The sequence below is a fragment of the Sorex araneus genome, chromosome 2 (genome assembly GCF_027595985.1).
Source record: "Sorex araneus isolate mSorAra2 chromosome 2, mSorAra2.pri, whole genome shotgun sequence".
Classification (NCBI taxonomy): Eukaryota; Metazoa; Chordata; class Mammalia; order Eulipotyphla; family Soricidae; genus Sorex; species Sorex araneus.
In genome coordinates, this window is record NC_073303.1 from 196,474,040 (window position 1) to 196,499,660 (window position 25,621).

Here is a 25,621-nt window from a genome sequence, read left to right on the forward strand (position 1 = left end):
CATAAGGGATATCTAGAGCAGTGAATGTAGAGTTTTATGTTAACACAAATAAATGGAAGCAAGCATATTTAAAACAAGGAAATTACTTCTTAAATCAAATTTATAAACTTACAATGGGGATAAAGCAAGGGAGAAAAAGCACACACGCTGCATTTAGCTGACTCCTTGTAAAACTCTAAAATGCTTAATAGTAGAATAGTAAAATGAGATTGCTTCCAAACTCTACTAACTGAAACTAAAACTGAACGGGAGAGACATTTCAATGGACTGAAGTATATACTTTGTACCAGGGAGCCCCCAAGTTGGATCTCTAGTACCACCTGGTCCCTCAGGCACAGCCACAAGCGATCCCTGAGCACTAAGCTGGGAGTAGCCTCTAAACATCACTGATCATAGTCCAAAACCCCAAATAAATAAATTAGAGCATAAATGGAGGCCTAGTGTTAAAAGATATATATCTATATTTCAAAAATAACTATTACATATAAATTATAGTTTGACAATTGTAGGTCATTTTATCATCTATATAAATATGTAATAAAAATAACATCCAATTCTAATAGTAAGAGATTCAATTATAACTTTTAATGAACACACACATAGGCATATAATAATGAACATAAAGGTTTTTTCTGATCTTACAGATACTGATGAATTGTTTAAAAAACAAACTTTAGGAAATAAAACACTAGCCTGCAGTTGCTAACTTTTATTATGTAATAGACTTAGAAGCTTAAAGTGTTATTTCCTCCTCCATACAATGACACACACAAATGACATGACTTGAAAAGGGCACTCACCATTCACATTATCAGGCAATTAACCAAAAGGAACCCAGAGAAGAAAGGAAAAGAAAGAGCAGTTCAGAAGTTAGATTTTAGTTCAATCCAAACTAGTATATGTAATATATAAAATTTCATATCTACTTGTTAGAGATAAGAAACTGAAAACATATGTATCCTCTGACATACAATGTCTTAATCATTGCAGAAACAAAAGGTGGAACATAATAAGCAATAGTTGTAGACAATCTGGTTTTGATAGTAAGAATTATGTTCTTAATTTAAAGAAAAATAATGAAAGTTTAACAGTTTCAGGTTTTCAAAAATAGCAACCATTTGAGAACTGCTTTTTGTAAATGCCAAAACAAATTATTTATATGAATTAAGAGGATAAAAAACAGAACTCCTGACAAACAAAAAAAGGAATTACAGCCTTATTAAATTTAAGCTAATAAGTCTGAAGCATGGCATTTTATAAGAACAGGACAGGAAGAAGATTTAGAAATTAAAAGATTAAGTGATGAGAAATGTTCTTTAAAAGAATTTCAGTTACTATGATGAAGAGGCTAAATGTTTTTGTTTTGTTTTGCGAGTATGTTGAGGAACTTGAGAGAATTAAAATGTTAACAAATTCTCCTGAAGCCTGGAACCTTAAGAAGTCAGCATTTAAATATACAAAAGAATGAAAAAGATCTCAAGTGTGCTTCCAAAGGGGTCAAATAGTAGAGCAGAAAGTAGTCTTAGATGAGACTGGCAATCAGAGTTGAGACATAAATTATAATCAAGTCTACATCACAAACTTCCTTTGCATACTCCAATAGCTTGCATCTCAAAGTAAGATAAGGAAAAGAGAGAAAATGCAAGCCTTAATGGCACTGAGTTCATAACAGGTGTTACAAAACAGTGATAAATGTCCACTGGCTTGTCTAACACCATTTGTAATGCAACGATTAACAGAAAGCAACCGTCAATTAAACAATATAAGTAAAATATATGCAAGGAAAATTCACAAAAAGGATAAGCAAATCTACATATAGCCACAGTGAATTATCACTCAATGGCTAACTATGTCAACAAAGAAATAATTATTTTCCAGTCAGTTATTCACATCTGATACAGAAAGAAACATTAAAGAGGACACAAAAACATGATAAAAGAAGTCTAAAACAGGTATCTTTAAAAAAAAAAACCCCTACTGATTAAAAGTAAACACTAAGAAGCATATTTTTAGAAAAAAATTTTAAAAATTTAATTGAATCATTGTGAGATAGCCCATTACAAAGCTAATTATGTTTGGGTTTCAGTCATACCCATCCCTCCACCAGCGCACTTTATTAAGAGGGAAAAGAAGGGGTCTTTTGTACAACTGTTATGCTGTAGACCTACCTTTGCCTTTCCTTCGAGAGCGCCAGTTCCCGCATATATCTTACTGATCGAATCACCATTCACAGACCACATGGACCGAAAAACTTCTTGAAAGCGAGTCACCAGCTGAGGTTTCTCAGCTAAGCCCAGAGCTTCCAACTGTCTAGCTAGCATCTGAAACAGAAGAGAAACTTTTGTGAGTATACGCTAGTTACAGTGTATAACTACTAGACTTTTAAAGCACTAGTTACAGAGGGACTTTTAAGAACTACCATAACTAAACCAAAAGTTTGGTCTTTGGGTCTCACCGTTTCTTCATCACTGATAATGGGTCAATACTGGAAATGAATTTAGCATGAAATATGGTCAAGTCAAAGGAATAAATAATCCTTATTCAGCCTATTTAGCTTATTTGGAACCCAGTCATAGTGTCTATGGCTTATGGTTTTATTCCTTCATTGGCTTTACCTATAAGTATGGTTATATCCATATATACAGATGAATCAAAAATTAACATTAAAAAAAAACTGAAGAAAACATTAATGATATTTTTGAAAAAACACTAGGCTAGGTTTACTTGATCTCCTAAAGACTTATCCAGTGACTTCCTTTTTGTTTCAGTGTGTGTGCTTGTTTTGGGTTTTTTTGTCTGGGGGCCACACCCTGATATGGCTCAGGGGTTACTCCTGGCTCTTCTACTTCCTCTGTTACTGGAAGTAACTGGAAGTTACTGGAAGAGGAATTCTCTCTTTGAAGAAGTGAAGACTGATCTCTGCACTACTTAGCAATAGTAGCTGCTGTTTATTATTATTTTACCTACTTTAGCAATAAACTGTGTGTGTGTGTATGGAGGGGGGAGGTAACAGTTGGTGGGGTGCACATCAACATGCCAAGGGTTCCTCCTGTCTCTGAACGCAGGAATTATGCTTGGCAGTGCTGGGGCCATTAGGGATGTTGGGGGATCAAACCAGCGTCGGCCATGTGGCAGGCGCCCTCCCACTTTACTACCACTCTGGCCCGAGAGTGATAAACCTTTTAACTAATAAACCAATACCAAGGAACATTCTCATATCTAACTTCCATGGCAGCACTGCACTGTAGCACTGCTGTCCCGTTGTTCATCAATTTGCACGAGCGGGCACCTGTAACATCTCCATTATGAGACTTCTTGTTACTGTTTTTGGCATATCAAATTTGCTACGAATAGTTTGCAAAGCTCTGCCATGTGGGCAGGATATTCTCGGTAGCTTGCCGGGCTCTCTACGGTAGGGTAGTTAAATTGCAATCTTAAAATTAACACTTTTTAAAATAGTTTTTCAAGTATATCAATAAGCTCACTTTTAGAATCTAAAAAAATGTATTCAGGAACTTAAAAACAGAATTTCAGACAAACCCAAGTCCTTCGACTAAACCCTATCCAAAAGACTAAATGCCCACTTTCATTTTTGGTTTGTTGAATTTTCTAAATAAGTTATGATAAAACTGAATGAGCTTTCAAAAAAGGCAAAATAGTAAATTTTATTCAAACGTGAAAAATATATTTCTGGAGAATTTTAGACACTGTTCTATGTTTGTGCTAGAAAGAACTTTAACTGCACAGTAACTAATACTTTGGTAAAATTTAAGCTTCATTTACTAGAAAAAGTAAGTACATACTGTTTTTTAAAAATTTATTTTCTTTATGCTTTTTTTTTTTTTTTGCAGGGGGAGGGGAGCAAGGCTGGACCACACCTAGCAGTGCTCAGGGCTACTCCTGGCTCTGTGCCCTGGATATATGTTTGGGGCAGGGATGTTTGGGGCCACATCAAGTGGTGTTCAGGACTTACTACTAGCTCAGTATTCAGGGCCTCCTGATGGTGCTGGGAACTAAACTGGAGTTGGCTGTATGCAAGACAAGTTCCTGAACCCCCTGGACTGTTTCTCTGGCCCTCGTAAGTAGTTTTTAATCATTTATCTATTTATTTGGCAGTGCATGGGAGACCATGAGGTACCAAAGATTGAACTGAGATCAGCTGCATGAAAAGCAACTGCCTTAACCCAGTTCTATTTTTCCAGTCCCTGTTTTTTATAAACAAACAAATAAATAAATAAAAATCAAAAGAAGTCTGGGCTGGAGAAATAACTCCATAGGCTTATGGACTGCATGCTTCGCTTATAGGAGTCTTGCATTGAGCACTGAGAGACCAACAGGCATGGCCATAAAACCTATACAGACAAAATAAACCTCATGGTTGTTCCTTAAAAAATAGTATTTGAGAACCATGCTAAGTTCCTGTGGAACTAAATGGAGACCTACCATAGCCTTATGACTCTGCTGTATGAGAAGAAAAGAAGGATCTAGAAATCTCAATATTGTCATAGTTTGTCAGATAGTTGAGAAGTCTATATTAAACTAAATTTGATGGCTAAAAAATGATGAAAAAAATTTTTATTTTTATTTTATTATTATTATTATTTTTGCTTTTTGGGTCACACCCTGCGATGCACAGGGGTTACTCCTAGCTCTGCACTTAGGAATTACTCCTGGTGGTGCTCAGGGGACCATATGGGATGCTGGGAATCGAACCCGGGTTGGCCACATGCAAGGCAAAACACCCTACCTGCTGTGCTATTGCTCCAGCCCCGAAAAAAACTTTTTAAAATGCCACTTAAATAGCATTGGTCGGGGCTGGAGAGATAGCACAGCGGGTAGGGCATTTGCCTTACACGCGGCCAACCTGGGTTCAAATCCCAGCATAAATAAATAAATAAATAAATAAATAAATAAATAGCATTGGTCTCTAGACAGTTTAAAGTATTATCCTATAGCCTTGCGTATGTGAAAATAGACCCTCCCTAATTTCAAGGAAACTTTTAAAAGAAGAGAGAGAGAATAAAGGTCAGATAAACACACATAAACATACTCGCATTTTTTTCTTCCAAAGACAAGCAAAAGAAGCAATTATTGGAATAGAATCAACAGTTGTTTCTTAAAGGGAATTTTAAAAGTTTAACAGTGGGAAATAGCTGCTTAAATAGGGTACTCTTTACCCCCACTCCTACACCCAAAGACTAGAAGAGAGAATGTTTTTGAGGAAGCAGAACTTTGTTTTGTGGAAAGTAACTAATGAGCAACATAAATATTACAAAAGTGCTGACAGAGCAAAGACCACAAGTCACACTCACACATTACATAAACATAAGGTAACTTATGTTTTACCTCTAAGCCAAAGAATGCCTGCACACTATTTGTTCTATCAAGACAATCCAAGCAGTTTGTCCGAACAGTACCGCTCTGGCATCTGTAACCAATTTAGCAAAGTTAAACAGCTGGCTTGAAACAGAACAAACTGAGAAAAATGAGAGGGATTACAAGTGCAGTGCTCCTATTCTAGTCCCACAGGTTTATTACAATTTACAAACATATAATAGATGCAGAAGTTTGCCAGTGAGTATGGCACCGTATATACCTACCACCCAGATTCTGCAACTCTGAACACTTGCCATATATATAAAATAGTTCCTTAAAAAATCAGAGTCATGCCCAACAGGACCTGGGGAGCCCAAGGCTACCCCCAAAAACAAGGGTGAGATGGTTTGGTTTTCAGGCCCAAACTGAAACAGAGTTTCAGAGACAGAGTGCTACTCAGGTCTACTGGTGTTGGGAGGCCACCAGGGTGACATGAGGTGGTGTTAGGAGACCATGGGATACCAGGAATAAAACTCAAGGCATGAACTATACCAATTAAACTATCCCTATGGCCCTTTGGGGTGGGGATGTTTAGGGCCACATCTGGTGGTGTTCAGAGCTTACTCTTAGCTCAGGGCCTCCTGGTGGTGCTAGGAATTGAACTGGGGTTGTCTGTATGCAAGGCAAGTGCCTGAACCCCCTGGACTATCTCTCTGGCTCTCTTATAAGTAGTTTTTAATCATTTATCTACTAATTCCACCTACTATATATTTATATATATATATATTTATATATACATATGCATATAATTTGGGGGTAACACTTGGTGGTGCTCAGGTATACTCCTGGCTCTGCACTCAGGGACCATTCTGGCAGTGCTGGGTCAGCACCCAACATCACAGATAAATCTGGGTCAGCTGAAAGCAAGGCAAGTGCCTTGCCCTCTGTACTATCTATCCAGCCCCAACACACCTATATATTTTTAATTAGGCCAGTGAGAAATTAGATACACATTTAGATTTATAACCTATTCTTGGACTATAAAAAATAACAAAATATTTATAGAATTAATTTTTAAAAACTAAAATATGGGGCTAGAGAGAGAGCAAGAGAGAGTAAGAGCGAGAGAGCGAGAGGGAGCAAGAGAGAGAGCAAGAGAGAGAGAGGGAGTACAGTGGGTAACACACATGCCTTGCATGCAATTGACCTGGGTTTATCAGCATATTGGGTGCTGGCCTAGCACCCCACATAAGTCTCCCAAGCACCACCATGAATAATCCCTGAGCACAGAGCCTGGAGTACGCCCTGAGTATCACTGGATAGTAGCCCAAAAATAAATTCTTAAAAAAATTAACTTAAATCCTTTATATTACTATCTTATAAAATTTCTATGGCATTGACACTAAAGACTGTACAAAGTGAAAAAAATTTTTTTAAAACTTTCAGATTCACTAAAGCTGACCTCTATTTGTGCGTGCATGGTGCCAAGGTTTGTACTTAGCATGTCCAACGTGCAAGGTAAGCACTCCACCACTGAGCTACATCTCAAGCACCTCACCCTCAACTTACATTTGGGACTTAAATCTTTTAATACTTATCTTTCATATTTCATAATCAAAAATGGAGACACAGACAACCAATGCCCTTAACTGCTATTCTGTATTTAAAAATTCTCACTGAGGTTGGGAAATAATAAAAGTTTTATGAAAGTAAGACATCTTATTGAGGAACATATTTATCTTTTACTTATTACGTATAAAAAATACTATTTGGGGCTGGTGGGAGGGAAACTGGGACACTGGTGGTGGTAAATGTACACTGGTGAAGGGATGGGTGTTAGAACATTGTATGACTGAAACCAAATCATGAATAACTTTATGATTGTGTGTCTCATGGTGATTCAATAAAAAAATTAAAAACATATATATACTATTTATATTCCATAGCTCAGCACTTCATAGAGTGTTACAGATTATAACATCTGCCTCAATTTTAATCTGCCCCAATTCCTCAAATGTGATAAAAAAGAAAAAAGCAGAACCCATCCCTACAAATGCTAACAAAATATGTAAAGACTAAGTATACTGCCTAGTCTCTGGTATGTGCCCAATAATTTAAACTGTTATCAATTACTGATTTATAGAGAAAGAAAAACAAGTTTAATACAAAGTATAAAACAGGAACATATTTTATCTCATAATAAACAATTTTTTTCAACTGTTCAGTGGTAAGAATAAGCGATTTTGTTTTCTTTTGTTTTGGGGCCACACTTGGCAGCGCTCAAGTGATCGTATTTGGTTCTGGGATCGAACCCAGGTTGGCTGCATGCAAGGCAACTGCCTTACCTGTTGTACAATCTCTCTGGCCCTATGAATAAATTTTAAGGTATAGCAAAGTTCCAGTTTAAAGAAAGAGAAACAGAAAGATCAAACCTTTGAACATCACTTCCGTTGTAATAAAAAAATCCATAATCTAGAAACTTCTGCACTTGAGGTTTAAGAATACTATGCAATTTTTCTGCCTTTCCTCCTTTCACCATTTGATGATAGTCAAAGTTCACCATCTGGATATCAGCAGCATGTTCAGAAGCTTTCAAATGACTCTGAAAACAAAAGGGCAAATATTCATCAAAATGTTAACTAAATATGATCTTAGTGTATAGTGGTTTAAATAGAACATATTTTTTGTTGCTGCTGTTGTGGGGCTAGAAACCCAGGAGGCTTACTCCTGGCTCTGCGCTCAGGAATCACTCCTGGCAGCTTGGGGGGCCCTAAGGGGTGTTGGGGATCGAACGTAGGTCCACCACATACAAGGCAGGTAACTTAAACGTTATAATATTTCTTCAGTTCAGGTAAATTACTCTCTAAGACCAGGCTTATGGAAAATTTAAAAATTATCTGTTTATGGGGCCAGAGTGACAGCACAATGGGTAAGGCACTACAGCCAACCCAGTTTGATTCCCAGCAAAACCCACCAGAGTTGATCCCTGAATTGCAGAGACAGCAGTAAGCTCTGAGCACTACCGGGTCTGTGCCCCACCCCCAATACTCATAACATTCTTTTTTTTTTTCTTTTTTGGGTCCCACCTGGTGATGCACAGGGGTTACTCCTAGCATTGCTCAGGGGACCATATGAGATGCTGGGAATTGAACCCAGGTCGGCCGCGTGCAAGGCAAATGCCCTATCCACTGTGCTATTGCTCCAGCCCCAATCATAACATTCTTAAAATTAAATTGTTTCTTTTCTGCAATGCCAAAAACTGAACTCAGATCTCGGGCAAGGCCTTACCACAAATTCCTGCCCTCTGGAAAATTCATTTTTAAACCTCTTCTGAATATCATTAACTGAACTTTAGAAAATGTTTTATAATCATATAGTTTAACTTTAAATTAGCTTATAATCTTAGGCATCACATAATTTTTATTAATTTATTATTGATACAACAAGCTTTTTTGAAGAATATTTTTTTCTTCAGAAGTCAGACATTTGGTGCTTGCTCTTTAAGCCCAGGTTCACCCTGGGACACTTATCTTGCTTATCTCGGTGTTTTTGTGCTTGCCTATTTCCACTCTGGAGAAGTTCGTGTTCTCGCTTGGACATGTACATCTCCATTTCCCCACACATTTTTCTAAATGTTTCAATAAAACCTTTCTTGCTTCACCAAAAGAAAGGAAATCAAGACATTTGGTGCTCTTCATTTGTATTTTAAATTCTTTCATTTTCTTTCACCAATACAGGAAGGTAAATTCAAATGCATTCTTTGCCATTTCACAGTATTAAAACAGTCACTACGGTTTCTAGGAAATAGGCAAGGCACTGAACAGATGAAGGAGAAATCTGCCTGGTGTTTTTCTATCAGTGGCAGCTGAGATTGAGGGAGAATATTCTTCTGCTTCTTCACCAAATAATAAAAGCAGATTTGAAAACACTGCCATGTTTCTTCAAAGGTTCTGTACTCCCAATTTCAGCGCCCTACCCTAGATTGTTTCCTAAGAGCTCCAAAGAGTTAATGATTCCAATAAGCACCCATCTTTTTCCAAAAAGAAATTTACCTCCAGGAAGAGGGTGATTATTGTACTGTACTTTTTTGAAATACCATTCTACGGGCTGGACAGACATTACAGAGGTTAATGTTCTTGACTCGCATTGCTTATGGTGCCCTGAGCACCCTAGGACTGATCCCTGAGCACAGGGCCAGGACTGAACTCTGAGTACCACCAGGCCAGGTACGGCCCCAAATCACCACTCCCCACCCACCCAACAGTACCACTTTAGGTACCCATGAACCAGAAGAGAAGAGAAAATAATCATGCTTACCTGGAAAGCTTTACTTAGCATATGTTCACCTTCCTTAGATCCAAGCAAATTTACTATTATTTGTTTGCCATATAAATTCTTAAGAGTTCTAAAATGCCTATTGAAGAAAAGAAGTATATGTCAAAAAAATTTTTTTAGAAGATAAGCCTCTATTATTAGAAGAGAATCAATGTGGTAGAACTTAAATGAACAGAATTGGCAAAATTGAATGCAAATTCATTTCACATGGTCCTGAAACTCTGAATTTATGAAAGCTCGGTTAATGCCACTTCCGTCCTGACTCATCACTGCTAAAGCTCCCACCTCCGTGGGATGTGCAGTAATCACTCCCTCACTGCTCAGTGACGCTGTGGTGGACAACACAGAGAACACAGCCATCCATGCAGCTGCACCCCACACGGCCCAGGATGACTCAAAGGACCCCCTAGGAGCTAAAGCCTTGAGATTGCTCACATGATGAGCTGCTAAATATTTCAGGGGCTACAGCACAAAGCCATCCAAAGGAAGTACAAGATGAATCAAAGAAAGCGTTTAAATCTTCCGTAAGAAATATATTCAGAAAGGGTATGCAAATACAACTAATGTACATGTAATTTATTTCAGCTAATACAGGTATCATTTCATCATTTCAATATGTAATCAATATAAAGTTAATTGCTAATATTAGCTTTTTTTTTAACACTGTGTGAGATCAAATGCACATTTCTTTTTCTTGCTGTCTTAAAAAAATTCTTTGTTATGGGGCCACAATTGGCTGTGCTGAGGGTTTACTCTTGGCTCTGTGCTCTGGGAAACACTCCATGCAGGGCTCAGGGACATATGGGTGCTGAGGACTAAACCAGGGTCAGCTGCATGTCCATTATACTATCTCCATTATACTATCTCTCCGGCCCTCAAATGTGTGTTGTTACTCAACTGGGACTAGACCCATTTCAGCTGCTGAACAGCTACATCTGACTGAGACTGTCTTCTGGACAGCACATCCAAAGAGAAACCTTTAAGGCCAAGAGAAGATGGGCCACACACCCAGCACTACCCCTGACACTAGGGGCAGCAATGATAGTGACAGGGTGTCACTGTCTTCTAGTTAAATTAGAAGTCCAAAGACTTTTAACTCAGAGTTAAAAAAGAAAAATGGATCTGAATCAGTAAATACATTGAACTAGCCTCACTGCTTACCGACATTGGAACTTAGATCACTATGTACAAATGAGATCTCACCGATCAAAAGCTGGTGCATTGGCTTCAAATCCCCTTGACATACGGACACGATGAGATCCCACCTAGGATAAGAGAACTACATTTAATTATATTGATAGTCAATTTGCTGACTGAAGAATTCCTGTTTATGACATGTAATGATTCATTGGCTGAATAGAGGAGTATGATCACCTAGTAGCAAATGAAATAATTTATTTACATTCAAATGCTGGGGCGAGGAGGTAGGTCAAGGGGTAGAGCTAATAATGCTCTGTATGTAGGTGGCTCTGAGTTCCATTTGCAGCATAGCATGAACTGCAGAAAAACTCTAGGTGTGGCCAGGGGGTGTCCCTAAGCTGGGAATGGTTCTTATTTAAAAAAAAAAAAATCTAGGGTTGGAAAGATAGTACAGCAGTTAAGGCACTTGCCTTGCATGCATCTGAGCCAGGACTGATCCTTCGTACTACACAGTGTCCCCAAGACCTGTGAGTGAGGAGTAAGCCCTGATCACACTCAGGTATGGGCCCCAAACCAAAGATAAATAAATATATATACACCTGGGTGTTTTTCCTTATTTCATTTTTTAAGGCATGTTTTTGAAGGATCCACACCCTGCAGTGCTCAGGGTTCATGTCTGGTCTGCACCCAGGGATCACTCCAAGCAATGCTTGGAGGACAATATGGGGTGCCAGGTTGGCAGAATTAAAGAATTAAAGACAAGAGCCTTAAGCACTGTACTATCTCCCCAGCCCCTCATTTCATCTTTTAAAAAGCATATCTTTATAGGAATCAGACAGAGAGCATAATGATTAAGGCAGTTGCCTAATATGTAGATGGCTCAAGTTTGATTCCTGGCTCCACATTTGGTCCCCAGAGTTCACAAGGAGTGATTTGTGAGCACAGAGCCAGGAGTCCTGAGCACAGCAAGTGTGACCCAAAGCCAACAAATAAATAAGTCCTCTCAGGACTAGAGAGATAGTTCAACAAGTGACAACAGGTTATGGGGATGTTTTACAATGCAGAAGGCCCTGCTCCCCTGAGCAACGCTGAGAGCAACCTCCAAGCACGGCCCTTAGCAATGGCTTCTAAGTACCACTAAGTATGAACCAAAATCAACATATATAGATGTATACTAAGAGAAAGAAAGTGAGAGAGAGATGGCTCCTAACTTCTAGTTTATACTACTATGAAACACTGGTAAACAACTAACAAGAACTTTCATTCATGAAGATATTTTTAAAGAGTTCTTTCACACATACCAGCTTGCTTTATGCTCAGACTATATTCTCTGTAGAGCTAACAGATACTAATACCATTTGGACAATAAAAAAGACTGAAAAACAGAAGGTGTTTTTAACTCAGGAGAGAAAGGTGTGGGTAGGTTGTGGTCCCCTGAGCACCGCCAGTGCAGAGCCAGAAATAAGCTCTGGGCATCACCATGTAAGACCCCAAAATCAAGCCAAACTAAAACAGAACAAACAAGACAAAAATGCAAACAAATAAAATAACTTGTCCTCTTAGGTCAACACAACAGATTACAAGAAAGACTGACATTTGAAAGTCCTGAATTTTTACTCTTTCAAGCTATTTTCTGTTATGCCAAATACTCCATTAACTTCTTCACCAAAAATGAAAAACTTTTTGAGGGGGGGAAAAGCATCTAAATCAATCTTTTCCACAGCTACAGTAATAACACATTTTATAGAATCAGAAATTTTGGATTAAGAGATTTAAACAAGAAGGAAAATTGTGTTTTATGATTTTTTTCATAAAAGAGAATAGCAGAGAGATGATTGTGAAAGATGAAATGGATACAAAGAATAAATATGAAAATGATTACGTCCCCATACCTCACTTTTAAACATTCCCCTCTGAGACTCTGGGGATCAAAATTTCCTAGGATTTACGCATATTAGTTTGTGAACAATGCACCTTTAAAGTGGCATAAGGAGTCAGAGGAATAGAACAGGAGGGCAGAGTGCTTACTTCGCACACAGCTGAGACCCAGGTTCAGTCTCCAGCACCACATATGTCTCCTGAGCACAGAGCCAGAGTAAGCCCTGAGCACCACCAGGTGTGGCCCATAAATAAATAAATAAATAAATAAATAAATAAATAAATAAATAAATAAATAAAGGAGCCATAAGAGGAAGGCTACCAGTTACATAGTTTAAGAAATACAATCAGGGGCTAGAGAGTTAATTTAATGGGCTGGAGCACAAGCTTTGCATATTGGAGACCCAGGTTCAATCTCCAGCTCCACGCAATCCCCTGAGCACTGCCAGAAGTAGTCCCCAAACACACAACCTGGAGTCCTGAGCACTGGAGGAGCTGATAGCAGAACCTGGCTTCGCCCACAGGTCAGAAGTTGTAGTTTCTGGACGTAGGCATCTACAAACTCCCTCCCTCCAGAGGGTCCCCCAGAGACCTCCCTGGAAGTGTGGGAGGAGGGTGCTGACACACCTCCACACTGGGAGGAAGGAACCATGGGAAGGCAGCACAGAACCCCACCAAGAGTAGTGGGTGAAGCCAGTAATCCTGAGGATGCAATCAGCAATAACCACCTCTACACTCTCCCCGAAAAGGACCTCAGAGTGGAAATACTTCAACTGTTTAACGAGCTCAAAGGAACAATGGACCGATAAAACACCAGAGGTGATGAGAGCAGAAATGAGAAAAAATACAAACTGAAATGACAGAACTGAAATGTATAGTCGGCTAAATGGAAAACTCTGGAAGGATTCAGCAGCTGAGTAACAACAGCTGAGAACAGAATCAGTAAGCTCCCAGAAGCAGAATCAGCAAGCGGCAGAAAATCTCCAAACAGCAAAGATGGAAAAAGGCCCAAATAACCAAAACCAAATGACAACTATATACGTATATAGATATGTAATATATAACTAGATACATAGATTCATGCTTTAATATATTCACTCAACTCTAAACCTGAATTAACAAATGTTTATTATTTGTTAAGTATTCTCCCTTCTGCCCTAAGTCAAGTAATATATTGACTGTTTGATAATTGACAGAATCTCCTTTTTATGGTTTTCTTTTTTGTGGGGGTCGGGGCTGGGGGCACACCTACTGGTTTTCAGGGCTTACTCCTGGCTCTGTGCTTACTCCTGTGGGCTTAGGGGACCATACGTGGCGCCAGGGATTGAGCCCAGGTTGGCAGCATGCAAAGCAGGTGCCCTACCTCCTATACTATCACTCTGGTCCCATATGTTTTTATTTTATTTATTTATTTATTTATTTATTTATTTATTTATTTATTTATTTATTTATTTTTACCCCACCCCTGTTTTTATTTTTACTAAGAAATTGATCTCTTAATGTCTCATCTGTATTCAATTTTATTTTTCAGTGCTTAATACTCTCTGTAAAATTAAAAACTTTAAAAGATGTGTGCTACAAGATCAAAAGCATTTTAGACTGCAACAAATTTAGCTGAAGTCAATACTTTTTCTAAAGTAATCTCAGATAATTGCCCATAATTCTGTAAAAGCTAACGACTTAGTATTTCATCTCTTGATTAATATTTACCTTATACAGTATGCAACTGTCAAGATGAAAAAATACAAGTTCTCAGGTTTTCAGAAAATGCCTGTGGTTGTTCCCAACCACCATCTCCCTGGTAGGGAGTAGCTACAGATCATAACCCACAGAATGATCTATGGTTAGACTAGACAGGTTTTACTGCTCAATGTTACAGGAAATAAAAAAACAAAATCTCTAACCAAAAGAACTATTATGTCAACCATGATAAAATAACACTCTAGGAAGTTTTAAGGCTTTAAGTAACCATTAATTTACTCAACTTAAACAAAAAGGCTGTATCAGAGATACATTTAAAACACTGAATTGGGTACTTTCATTTCCCTGAAATATTATTGCTTCATGCACACATATTTCTAAAACCTCAATTTTTTTCCTTTGAGCCACACCCAACAGTGCTCAGGGCTCGCTGCTGGAAGGCTCAAAGTACCATGTGGTGTTCCAGGGACCAAACCTGTGTTAGCTGCATGCAATGCAAGAATGCTACCCGCTGTACTACGGCTCCGGCCCCTCTGAATCCTCAATTTAATCAAAAGTCCAGTGTGCTATATCACAAGAGGCCTAGGGATCACCATGAATATCAGTTATGCTAGAAACCATGTCAGAACAATACAACTGTAAGTGCTAAATAACTTCAGAGAAAGAAAATCATAATCAAGTGAGGTGGCAGCACTTACTTATTCCTAACTGGGTGGTACTATGACTACTCTGACAATGCAGAAACAAATTCCCGTTGAGAGAAAGGCTGAAAGGCTGACTCCCAAACAGACCGAGAGTCTGAATTTCTTGTGGCGTATGGGATTCTCTACAGAATGATACACTCTGGGAAGAACTGATGTCTGGAAGACATCAGTGCAAAGGAACGACCAGAATGTACTCAGTGAGATGCCAGTTGGCCACAGAAGGACCACAAAGCTTAATTCAGGGAGCAGAGGAGCATGGTTGGAAAAAAGCAAGGCTTGGGGGACCGGGAACAGCTCAGTGGAAAAACAATTAACCTGTAAGCTCATAAGGCCACAGGTTTGATTCCTGGCTCTGCCCCACAAAATCTAGTGTAAACCTTAGGGGCATTGCCATTTGGGATCCCTAGTGCCACAGCCAAGTGGTGTCATCTCCAGTACAGTACCACCAGGAGTGGAGAAGCCCCACAATCAAAGTGTGCAAGCACTACAACCAACACACTGCCAGGAAGTCACCACTAACGCCTGCAGCCCCCAAGCATGTGTGCGAGCACCAACTCAGGGCATATCTTCTAGCAAGTACCATCAAGCACTTGGCATCTGTGGCCAACACAGAAGAAACTAAGAAAGGGCGGAGGCTAGACAGACAGTACAGGTATTCAGGTGTCTGCTGACCCCAGTACAATCCCTAGCATTATGTATGGTCCTCCAAGCACTACCACCCCCGAGGACAAACCCAGGAGTAATCCCTAAGCATCTCTGGATGTGACATCAAAACAGACACAAAAAAGGGCAACGTTTTATTATTTATTTGCTTTGGGTGGGGGTGGGGGGGCACACCAGGCCATACTCAGAGGTTACTCCTGGGTCTGTGCTCAGGAAACCATACACAGTGCCAAAATGGAGCTGGCCAGAGTTGGCGAGATGCAGGGCAAGAACTTTAACTCTTACATTATCTTGTGGGTCCCATGGTTAAGTAGTTGCTGTTGTTCTTTCTTTTTATCTCTTGGTTTTGGGTGCTCTGAGATCATTCCTGGCAGTGCTCGGGGGACCATCTGGGGTGATGGGGATCAAACCTAGGATGGCTGTGTACAAGGCAAGTGCCCAGACCGATGAACTGTACTATCTCTAGCTCCAGGATTAAGTCTTCAAAGAAGTGGACAATCCCTGAGCAACGCCAGGTAGGAGCCCCAGGAGCACTACTGTCTCACCAAGCTGAGAGCTGAAATCTCAGGCCTTCACTGCTGGAGCAAGTATCACATGGGTGACCTCCTGACTGCCAGAGTTCTGCATGTGGGAAGGGACTCTTGAGAGCTTGGTCTGCAAGCACTGGCCAGCAGGCAGAAGTCATGAAGCCCGGAAGTGAAACAGCAGATACGGGAAAGAAAGAAGGGGCAGGAGGCTGCATCCCCCCGCCACTGCCGCCTCTGCTTGCTCCAGGCTTGGGACTGGCAGCTGCAGGACAGGCCTATCTGTAAGCTCTCAGGTCACGAGCCCGGGGCCCCATGTGACACGAGCTCTCAAGTCTGAGCATGAGGGAACTTTATTTTTTTTTTTTTGGTTTTGAAAAAATGCTGATTCTTCGCTCCAGCCTAAGAGACTATTTCCAAAGAAAGGAAGTAGAAGTCATGAGTCCACATTCTACAAGTTCAGATGATTTCTTTAAAATCTTTTAATTGAAAAAAGAATTAGAGGTGTTAACCATGGAGGGTAAAAGGCAAGAAGGGGCCCAAAGCTTCTGGCCCTGACTTTTCCAATGACTGAGAAGTCGGCTAAGGTAAATTTCAGTCATGGAAACACTCATACACACAGACCCCTAAGCCCAAAGGGCTAGTCTGGGAAGACCCTACCTTCCTTTGTTTGTTTCAGGGTCACACACTTCTGTGTTCAAGCTTACTCCTGGCTCTTTGCTTAGGGATCTCTCCTGGTGGGCTAAGAGGAATATATGGAATGCCGGGGATCGAACCCAGGACACCTATGTGCAAGACAATTGTCCTACCAACTCTACCGTTACTCTGGCCCAAGGGAAGACCTTATGCTTATTTCTGAGATTGGTATTCTTTTTAGTTCTTCTTCTTTTTTTTTTTGTTGTTGTTGTTTGTTTGTTTGTTTTTGGTTTTGAGCCATACCCAGAGGAGCTCAGAGCTTATTCCTGCCTCTCAGCTCAGAAATCTCTCCTGATGGTGCTTAGGGGAATCTATGCAGTGTCTAGGAACCAAACCCAACTCAGCCACTCACAAAGCAGTTGTCTTATCTGCTTTAGAGTTTCTCTAGCCCAAAGGTTGGCATTCCTATTTTTTTAAATCAATATTTTTTAGTTAAAAAAAAAAATCAATGATATATTTTTATGCCTCTTCTGCCAACTCCTTTAGAAAGGGGAGGGAAATGTGTTTGCTCTGAGCTACTCCTGAAATGAATCCGTTTTTCAAGGAAAGGCTGACTTTGAAAACTGCTAAGCTAAATAAATAAGAACTGCTGACCTAATCTTCAACCTAACCAAACCACAACAAGAAGAAGCAAGAACATTGACAATTTAGAACTGTGGACCTGTCTCAATCTCAAAAATTACTTCAGGGTCGAGGAGATTATATAGAGGGTAGGGCACTTGCCTTCCATGCAGCTGTCCTGGGTTCAATTCCCGGCACCCCATATGATCCCCTGAGTACCATCAGAATTGATCCCTGAGTGCAGAGGCAATAATAAGCCCTGAGACCACCAAGTAAAATGTGGTTGGAGGTCATGTGGGGGAAGGGTGAGACGGGCAGAATACAGACTAGAGACTGAACACAATGGCCACTCAACACCTCTATTGCAAACCACAACACCTAATCAGAGAGAGAGAACAAAAGGGAATTCCCTGCCATAGTGGCAGGGTGGGGTGGGGGGAGACGGGTCTGGGGAGGGGGGGAGGGATGTTGGGTTTACGGGTGGTGGAGAATGGGCACTGGTGAAGGGATGGGTTATTGAACTTTGTATGGGGGAAGCATGAGCACAAAGATATATGGATCTGTAACTGTACCCTCACGATGACTCTCTAATTAAAAATAAACTATTAATAAAAAAAAAAAAAGAAAAGAAAAAAAAAATAAGCCCTGAGGCGCTGGAGCGATAGCACAGCGGGTAGGGCGTTTGCCTTGCACGCAGCCGACCCGGGTTCGATTCCCAGCATCCCATATGGTTCCCTGAGCACGGCCAGGGGTAATTCCTGAGTGCAGAGCCAGGAGTGACCCCTGAGCATCGCTGGGTGTGACCCAAAAAGAAAAAAAAAATAAGCCTGAGCATAGCCAGGGCCCTTAATTTTTTTTTAAGTTACTTTCTTTTTCAAGAAATGAGAGATTGGAAAACCCACCGTTTCCAGCCCATATTCATAGGCTATTTATCAATCAGACTCTGTGCAGGCAAGCCACAGAACACAGATGGGAGGAAAAAAGGAAGTCCTGCCCAAAAAGGATCCCTCTGTTTTAAGTCTTCAGAATCCACTCTCACTGAACCTCTTCATAAAACCAGGAGCAGGGCCCAGAGGCTACTGGGCTCTTCCTTTGGGGTTTTTGTTTAAGGGTTATGTGTTTTGTTTGGGGGGTCACACCCCGCAGTGCTCAGAGCTTACTCTTGGCTGTGCTCAGGGAGCACTCCTGGAAGGGCTCAGAGGACCATAAGGGATCCTGAAGATCAAATCCAGGTCAGCTGCATGTAAGGCAAATGAAGAGCTCTGCCCAGCATCCCATCTCTCTGGCCCTGCCACAGGACTCTCTTACACTCGCCTGTTCTTAAAACAAAAGCTCTCACACACCCTGCATCAAATCAAGGCTTCAGGAATGTTCTTAAAACAAATATTCCAACCCTGCCTTCTCTCACTGCAAAGGAGAGTAGAGATTGAGCTGGAAATCTTTCCCAAGAAATTCAGGGATAGATAGACATACTATTTACATATAGATAGTGGTAACACATATGCCTAGGATAAACTCATGCAAGTCAAACTGGTATGGCAAGAAGTCAAGAATTTTAGTGGAGCAACTCAAGTGTTAGTGTTTGTTATCTCTTCCTGGCCTGCTGTGAATAAACTGTATTATTCAACCGGTTCCAATGGTCTGTAGTTTTTCTCCACACTACACCCCTAGAATATAAGAGTCAGCAAAGATCTGAAAGGAAGCAATATTATTATTTTTTCTTTTTGGGTCATACCCGGCAATGCATAGGGGCTACACCTGGCTCATGCACTCAGGAATTACTCCTGGTGGTACTCGGGGGACCATATGGGATGCTGGGAATCGAACCTGGTTCTGCCGTGTGCAAGGCAAATGCCCTACCCGCTGTGCTATCGCTCCAGCCCCCAATATTATTTTTTTCTGTTCATTTTCTCAAGACCATAGATTACGGTGCAAAATTTACTAAACACTTGGTGTCTAAAATAAATATGACTTGGGGCTGGAGCAATAGCACAGCGGGTAGGGCGTTTGCCTTGCATGCGGCCGACCCGGGTTCTAATCCCAGCATCCCATATGGTCCCCTGAGCACTGCCAGCGGTAATTCCTGAGCGAAGAGCCAGGAGTAACTCCTGTGCATCGCCGGGTGTGACCCAAAAACCAATAAATAAATAAATAAATAAATAAATGACTTATATTTCAGGGACTAAAGAATTATGAACACAGTAAAATGCAAAACCACTATTATTAATCATCTGATAATATACTTCTACATGAAAAAAATCTTATAAAGATTAGATATTTATAACAAAAAAAGGAAAAGAAAACGATCAATAAAAGGCAAGTCAGAGGCAGCAGAAGAGATGGTACAGGTGGCAGGTTGTCTGCCTTGCACATGGCTGACCCCCCAGCACCCCGAATGGTACCCTGAACATAGCTCAGGAGTGATCCCTGAGCATAAAGCCAGGGATAATCCTAAGCACAACCAGGTGTGGCCCAAAAACCAAAAAGGAAAAAAAAAAGGAAAAGGCAAGTCAGAGAAAACAGTCAATGAAACAGTAGGTACTCAAAGTTACAAAGTAAAATTTCAGTAGCAAATGTATTCTTACAAACAACATTAAGAACATGCACTTCTACAGTGCTGACCATGTATGCCAGACTCAAGTCCAAGTACACTTCACTTCATCGATGTTACAAGAGGCTAAAGAGCAGGTACTACTACTCTGTCATTCCTCCTATTTTACAGATCAGCTGAGACATAAAGACAGAATCACTTGGCCAAGATCCTGCAGCTAGAAGTGGTAAGGATCCCAATAAACAAATTGTTTTCAGCTCTAAGAACTACATTTTATTTTATTTTATATTGTGGGGGTGGGCCACACCCAGAAATGCTTAGGGGACCATTCAGAGACTGAGTAGGATAGTCACATGCAAGGCAAACACCTCAAACCCTGTACTTTCTCCTTCAACGCCCATACCCTGTTCTTTTTTTTTATTTGCACAGACTAGTAATCTCTAGCTATAGAACTAAGGTATATATATACTATACATTGAAATACGAAATATGGACACTTCTGAAAATCATCATGCTATAAAAACATCAAAAATTAAATATTAAATAGCTGAATTCCCCTGGCTATTAAAAAAAGCATTAAAGGAAAGAAGGTTTAAGACAATTTTGGAAGTCTGTACTTAAATCTCACTATCTCACTTATGAGGCTAGATTATTTTATTAGAATAATGAAACTATCTAAGTAAACTGATTAAGTTATCCCAAAAGTTTAGACAATACAGAAAAATTTCAAGAGAAAAAATAAAACGCCCACCAAAATAAATGTCAAATAACATACCTGTAAGCCTGGTTGCTCCCAGAATAATGGAACAGATCCCCGAATTTGTATGAAGGAAGAAACAGAATCATCCAAGTATACAACCTATGAGAAAATAAAGTACAGTTATTTCCACAAAGCTGTCTTTTCTGTATTGGAAGACAAACCCACTCATATCTCTGGCATGCTGCTTATATCTAACTGACCCATCTCTCAAATCCAAATTCTACAAACAAAAAATTCAAAGTAGCCACTAAATGAGTTTTTCTTTCCCTTTTTTTGATTTTTGGGCCACACTTGCAGCCCACAGGGGTTACTCCTCTCTCTGTGCTCGGGTGTTACTCCTGGCAGTAAGAAGTAAAGGGAACTCAGGTTTCCAGGGAGAGAATCCAGCCCTCCAAGCTATCTCTTTGGCCCATAAATTTGATATAGATTAGTGATAGTTCCTCTCTCAGTAAGAACCATGCAAATGGGAGCCAGCGCTATAGTATAGCAGGTAGAGCATCTGCCTAGCAAGCAGCCAAAACAGGTTCAGTACTTGGCATCCCATATGGTCCCCCGAGCAATGCCAGGAGTAATTCCTGAAGGCAGAGCCAGGAGTAAACCCTAAGCATTCCAACTGTGGCCTAAAAGCAAAAAGAAAAAAAGAACTACACAAATGTAAAAAATATTAGCTTATGTCTATTCACAACTTTAAAGAAACGGGATCTATTTTAAATTTTGGTACTTAAATTTAACAATTTATATATTTCATGTCCTTTTTTCTTTAGCTTTTTATCTTTTTTAAAAAACTAGAAGATGGGGCTGGAGCAATAGCACAGTGTTTTGTTGTGCTTTTTAAACATTTAAAAATTTTTTTTTAACTTTTGGGGATTTGTGGGGTTTTTCAGTTTTGGATCACACCCAGCTGTGCTCAAAAGCTAGCTTCTTGCCCTGCACTCAGGGATCACTCCTGGCCAGCATGGGGAACACACCCCACAACACACACACACAAAGGGCGTTTGCCTTGCATGCGGCCAACCCAGGTTCTATTCCCAGCATCCTATATGGTTTCCTGAGCACCGCCAGGGATAATTCCTGAGTGCAGAGCCAGTAGTAACCCCTGTGCATCGCCGGGTGTGACCCAAAAAGCAAAAAAATATATAAAATAAAAAATAAATGAAAACCAGAAGATCTGAGAGGGCAGGAGAAATAACACAATGGGTAGGGTGCTTCCTTGACTCCGTCCTTGGCACCCATATTGACACTAAGCCCCACCAGGAGTGATCCCTGAGCAGAGAGCCAGGAGCACGCCCTGAACACTTCTGGGTATGGCCCAATGTAAAAAACAAAAAGTAAAGCAAAATGAAACAAAACAAAAAACTAGAAAATCTGAGATTGGCTGAGTAGCATGGCCTGGATTTATCATTATATAGTTTCAAAGCCCAAAAATACAGTAACTTTCAATTTTAGATATTGACAGATCTACCATTAAAACTATGTTTGTGGGACTGAAGTGATAGCACAGTGGGTAGGACGTTTGCCTTGCATGCGGCCCACCTGAGTTTGATTCCCAGTATCCCATATGGTCCTCTGAGCACTGCCAGGAGTAATTCCTGAGTGCAGAGCCTGGAATAACCTCTGTGCATCGCTGGGTATAACCTCCCCCCCCCAAAAAAAAAAAAAAAAAAAAACCAACTATGTTTGAGAGCCAGACAGCTAGGTCAGGGGTTAAGGTACTTGCTGGCATGCACCAAACCTTGGTACCATCCTGAGTAGACCTGGCCCCGAGAGCACTGCCAGGCATGGCCCTACCTAGAGGCCCCTCAGGTACCAAAAAGGTGACTTATGGTTCCTGTCACCAAAGGACTCGAGTAACACATCACAATGACCCACTGCCCTGTGGGCCACGAACTGCAAATGCAGCTTCCTGAATATTGCTTGAGAAACAATGCGCCCCCTCCAGCCCCCAACAAAGAAAAATTCTTCTTAAGGAAGCTAGCTCTAATATTAATAGTTTTAGTTTGCTGTTGGTGGTGTTTGTGTTTTGTTGTGCTTTTTAAACATTAAAAAATTTTTTTTTAACTTTTGGGGATTTGTGGGGTTTTTCAGTTTTGGATCACACCCAGCTGTGCTCAAAAGCTAGCTTCTTGCCCTGCACTCAGGGATCACTCCTGGCCAGCATGGGGAAGCAAATGGGATGCCAAGGATCAAACCTGGGTCAGCCAAGTGCAAAGGAAATAAATGCCTTACTCACTGTACTATCTCTTTAACCCCAAATAGTAATAGTTTTAACACTCAACACCAAAGCCTTTTTCCCTGGCAATATCACACAGATTAGTGTCATTTCTGTTATTCATTTGAAGACTAGTACCTAAATAAGTTTTAGAAAAACCTGTATTTGTTGTTGTTTTGGAGTCATACTCAGCAGTACTCAGGGCTAACTCCTGGCTCTGCACTCAGGGATCACTGCTATCGAGGCTCAGGGAACAATATGAGTGCCAGTGACCAAACTGAGGTCGACCACATGTAAGGCAAGCACCCTAACCGCTGTACTGTCTATCTAGCCCCATGATAGTATTTCTTAAGGCCAAGTGGTTGCCAAGAACCACAATAAATGACAGAAAGGATATCAAAGTGAGTTTTGCCATCAAATTGTAAATGGTTAATTCTATTGTTATTTTCAGGGACTCTCATCCGATACATGAATTAAGCAATATACCTGCTCCGTTTCTACAAAATTAGCAACATGACCATCATCATTGGTTCCCCGGACATTGAACCTGGTCCCAGCTCGCTCGCAGCTTAGTCTGGAAATGAGGCAAGCCTTGGCCTGCTTGTGTGCAGCATAAATTGTTCTGATTTCTACTCCGCCACACATGAGGCGTAATAACCAGTCGTCACAATTCACACCGTAGTGCTTGAGATGCAAGTGCAAAGACTGATTCCTGGCAGGAAAAGAAATGAACTGCATTAGTGAGATGTGGAGCAGGTAACACAGTATACATTTTAAAAGCACGCTCTAGAACATCAAGTATATTAAAAGGCAGCAAAAATAAAATCAAAATGCTACACCAAGGCTCAGAAGCAGAATGATGAAACATGTCTGTGAATCTGAAGCCTGTGGCCCATAAAAAGCAATGTAGCATTGGTTTTCCCCCACCTGGTGCTAAGGACTGAACCCAGGGCCTCCAGCATAACAGGAGTGCACTTTCCCATGGAACCACAATATATATATATATATATTGTTTTTTGGGTCACACCCAGCGATGCTCAGGGGTTACTCCTGGCTTTGCACTCAGGAATTACTCCTGGCAGTGCTTGGGGAACCATATGGGATGCCGGGGATCGAACCCAGGTCGGCCGCATGCAAGACAAACGCCCTACCCACTGTGCTATCACTCCAGCCCCTATGTAAATTTCTGATTCTAGAACCAAAGTTTTCCCAAAGGGATTTCATAAACACATCTCCATGCCACATTGGAGTCATACTTTAACGAATTTTTTTGAGGGGGGCTTTTTTTGGGGGGTCACACCAGGCGATGCTCAGGAGTTACTCCTGGCTTTGCACTCAAATTATCCCTGGCAGTACTTAGGAGACCATATGGGATGCTGCGGACTGAACTTGGGTTGGCTGTGTGCAAGGCAAATGCACTACCCACTGTACTATGGCCCTGATACTCTAAAGGATTTACATGATGGAAGGCTCAATACAAATTTGAATAGTCAGTGCTAGAGTGGTAGTACAGTGGGCAGGGTGCTTGCATTACATGCAGCAGGCCCGGGTTCAATCCCTGGCACCCCATATGGTTTCTTGAGCACCGCTAGGACTGATGCCTGAGTAGAGAGTCAGAAATAAGCCCTAAGTGCTGCTAGGTGTACCCCCCCCACCTCCCGCCACTTCCCAAACAAAAACAACATAATATTATAAGTTTGACTAGCCAGATGGGCTAGTAACTACCAGATTCATGCATGCCTAGAGACTTCCACTGCTCTGAACACTTGTAGGACTCTAGGTAACAGGTGAAGCCTGCTTTCCAAATGGTTTCTGGGTCCCCCCACCGAACCACCCCACAACACACACACCAAAAATAGTAAAAGATGTGGAGTCAGGTTGATGTGATAGTACAGTGGGGAAAGTGCTTGCCCAGCATGCAGCCAGTCTCTGTTCGATGCCTGGTACCACATATAGTCCTGCTGGGCTTGGCCCCAAACTCAAAGCAAACTAACAAAATGTGTCATTCTGGTAAGCCAGCTTCAGAAATTCATCTCCTCCTAGGCAATCAAGAAAGCACCGAGAGATAAAAAAGCAGTAGAATAACATTCTCTGATGACTTATTTGCGGAACACACATACTACTTAAGCTTCTGTACTTAACTCTGACTTCCTCTGATCCAAAGCAAAGCTCAAAGTTCGGTGACCCAGTCTGACCAGGTCCCAAATTCATTTGTCCCTGTTTAGAAAGCAGTGAGACTCAATGCATTCCTTCCGGGAGTGCTGCCTTCTCTGCTGTCAGTGTTCATTTCTCTTTGCTGGCCATGGGCTCCTTTTTTAAACTCTCTTTAGACTCACCCACAGCTCTCAGCTGGAAGCAGCCTCACAATGCCAAGAGAGGAAAAATACCTGGCTTTTGTGACAGGTATCTGCTATACTTGACTGTACCCTGCGCTAATATTTCTCTAAGCCCTGAGGATAGGCACAATGACTTCTCAAAGTTTTCATTTGTCTATGGAAAGTGAAGCCCGAGACTGCCAGTCCCTGGCAAATTGCAACTCTTTGTACATTGTGCTCAGTTATGAACTTTGCCTCTGGGCTCTCA

The 25,621-nt window shown here is 40.9% G+C and overlaps 1 protein-coding gene across 4 annotated transcripts in view; it reads right to left on the bottom strand.

The window, feature by feature from the left end:
* SYNJ1 (synaptojanin 1) overlaps positions 1-25,621 on the bottom strand; it is a 101,253-nt gene that overhangs the window by 45,248 nt on the left and 30,384 nt on the right. For all 4 annotated transcript variants that reach the window (XM_055129748.1, XM_055129750.1, XM_055129749.1 and 1 more), the window contains exons 5-11: positions 23,525-23,750; positions 20,845-20,928; positions 10,855-10,916; positions 9,634-9,730; positions 7,749-7,918; positions 5,347-5,428; positions 2,169-2,321 (exon numbers count right to left, since the gene is read on the bottom strand). In XM_055129748.1, the coding sequence (XP_054985723.1) occupies positions 2,169-2,321; positions 5,347-5,428; positions 7,749-7,918; positions 9,634-9,730; positions 10,855-10,916; positions 20,845-20,928; positions 23,525-23,750 (874 nt within the window). The remainder of the gene's footprint in view (positions 1-2,168; positions 2,322-5,346; positions 5,429-7,748; positions 7,919-9,633; positions 9,731-10,854; positions 10,917-20,844; positions 20,929-23,524; positions 23,751-25,621) is intronic.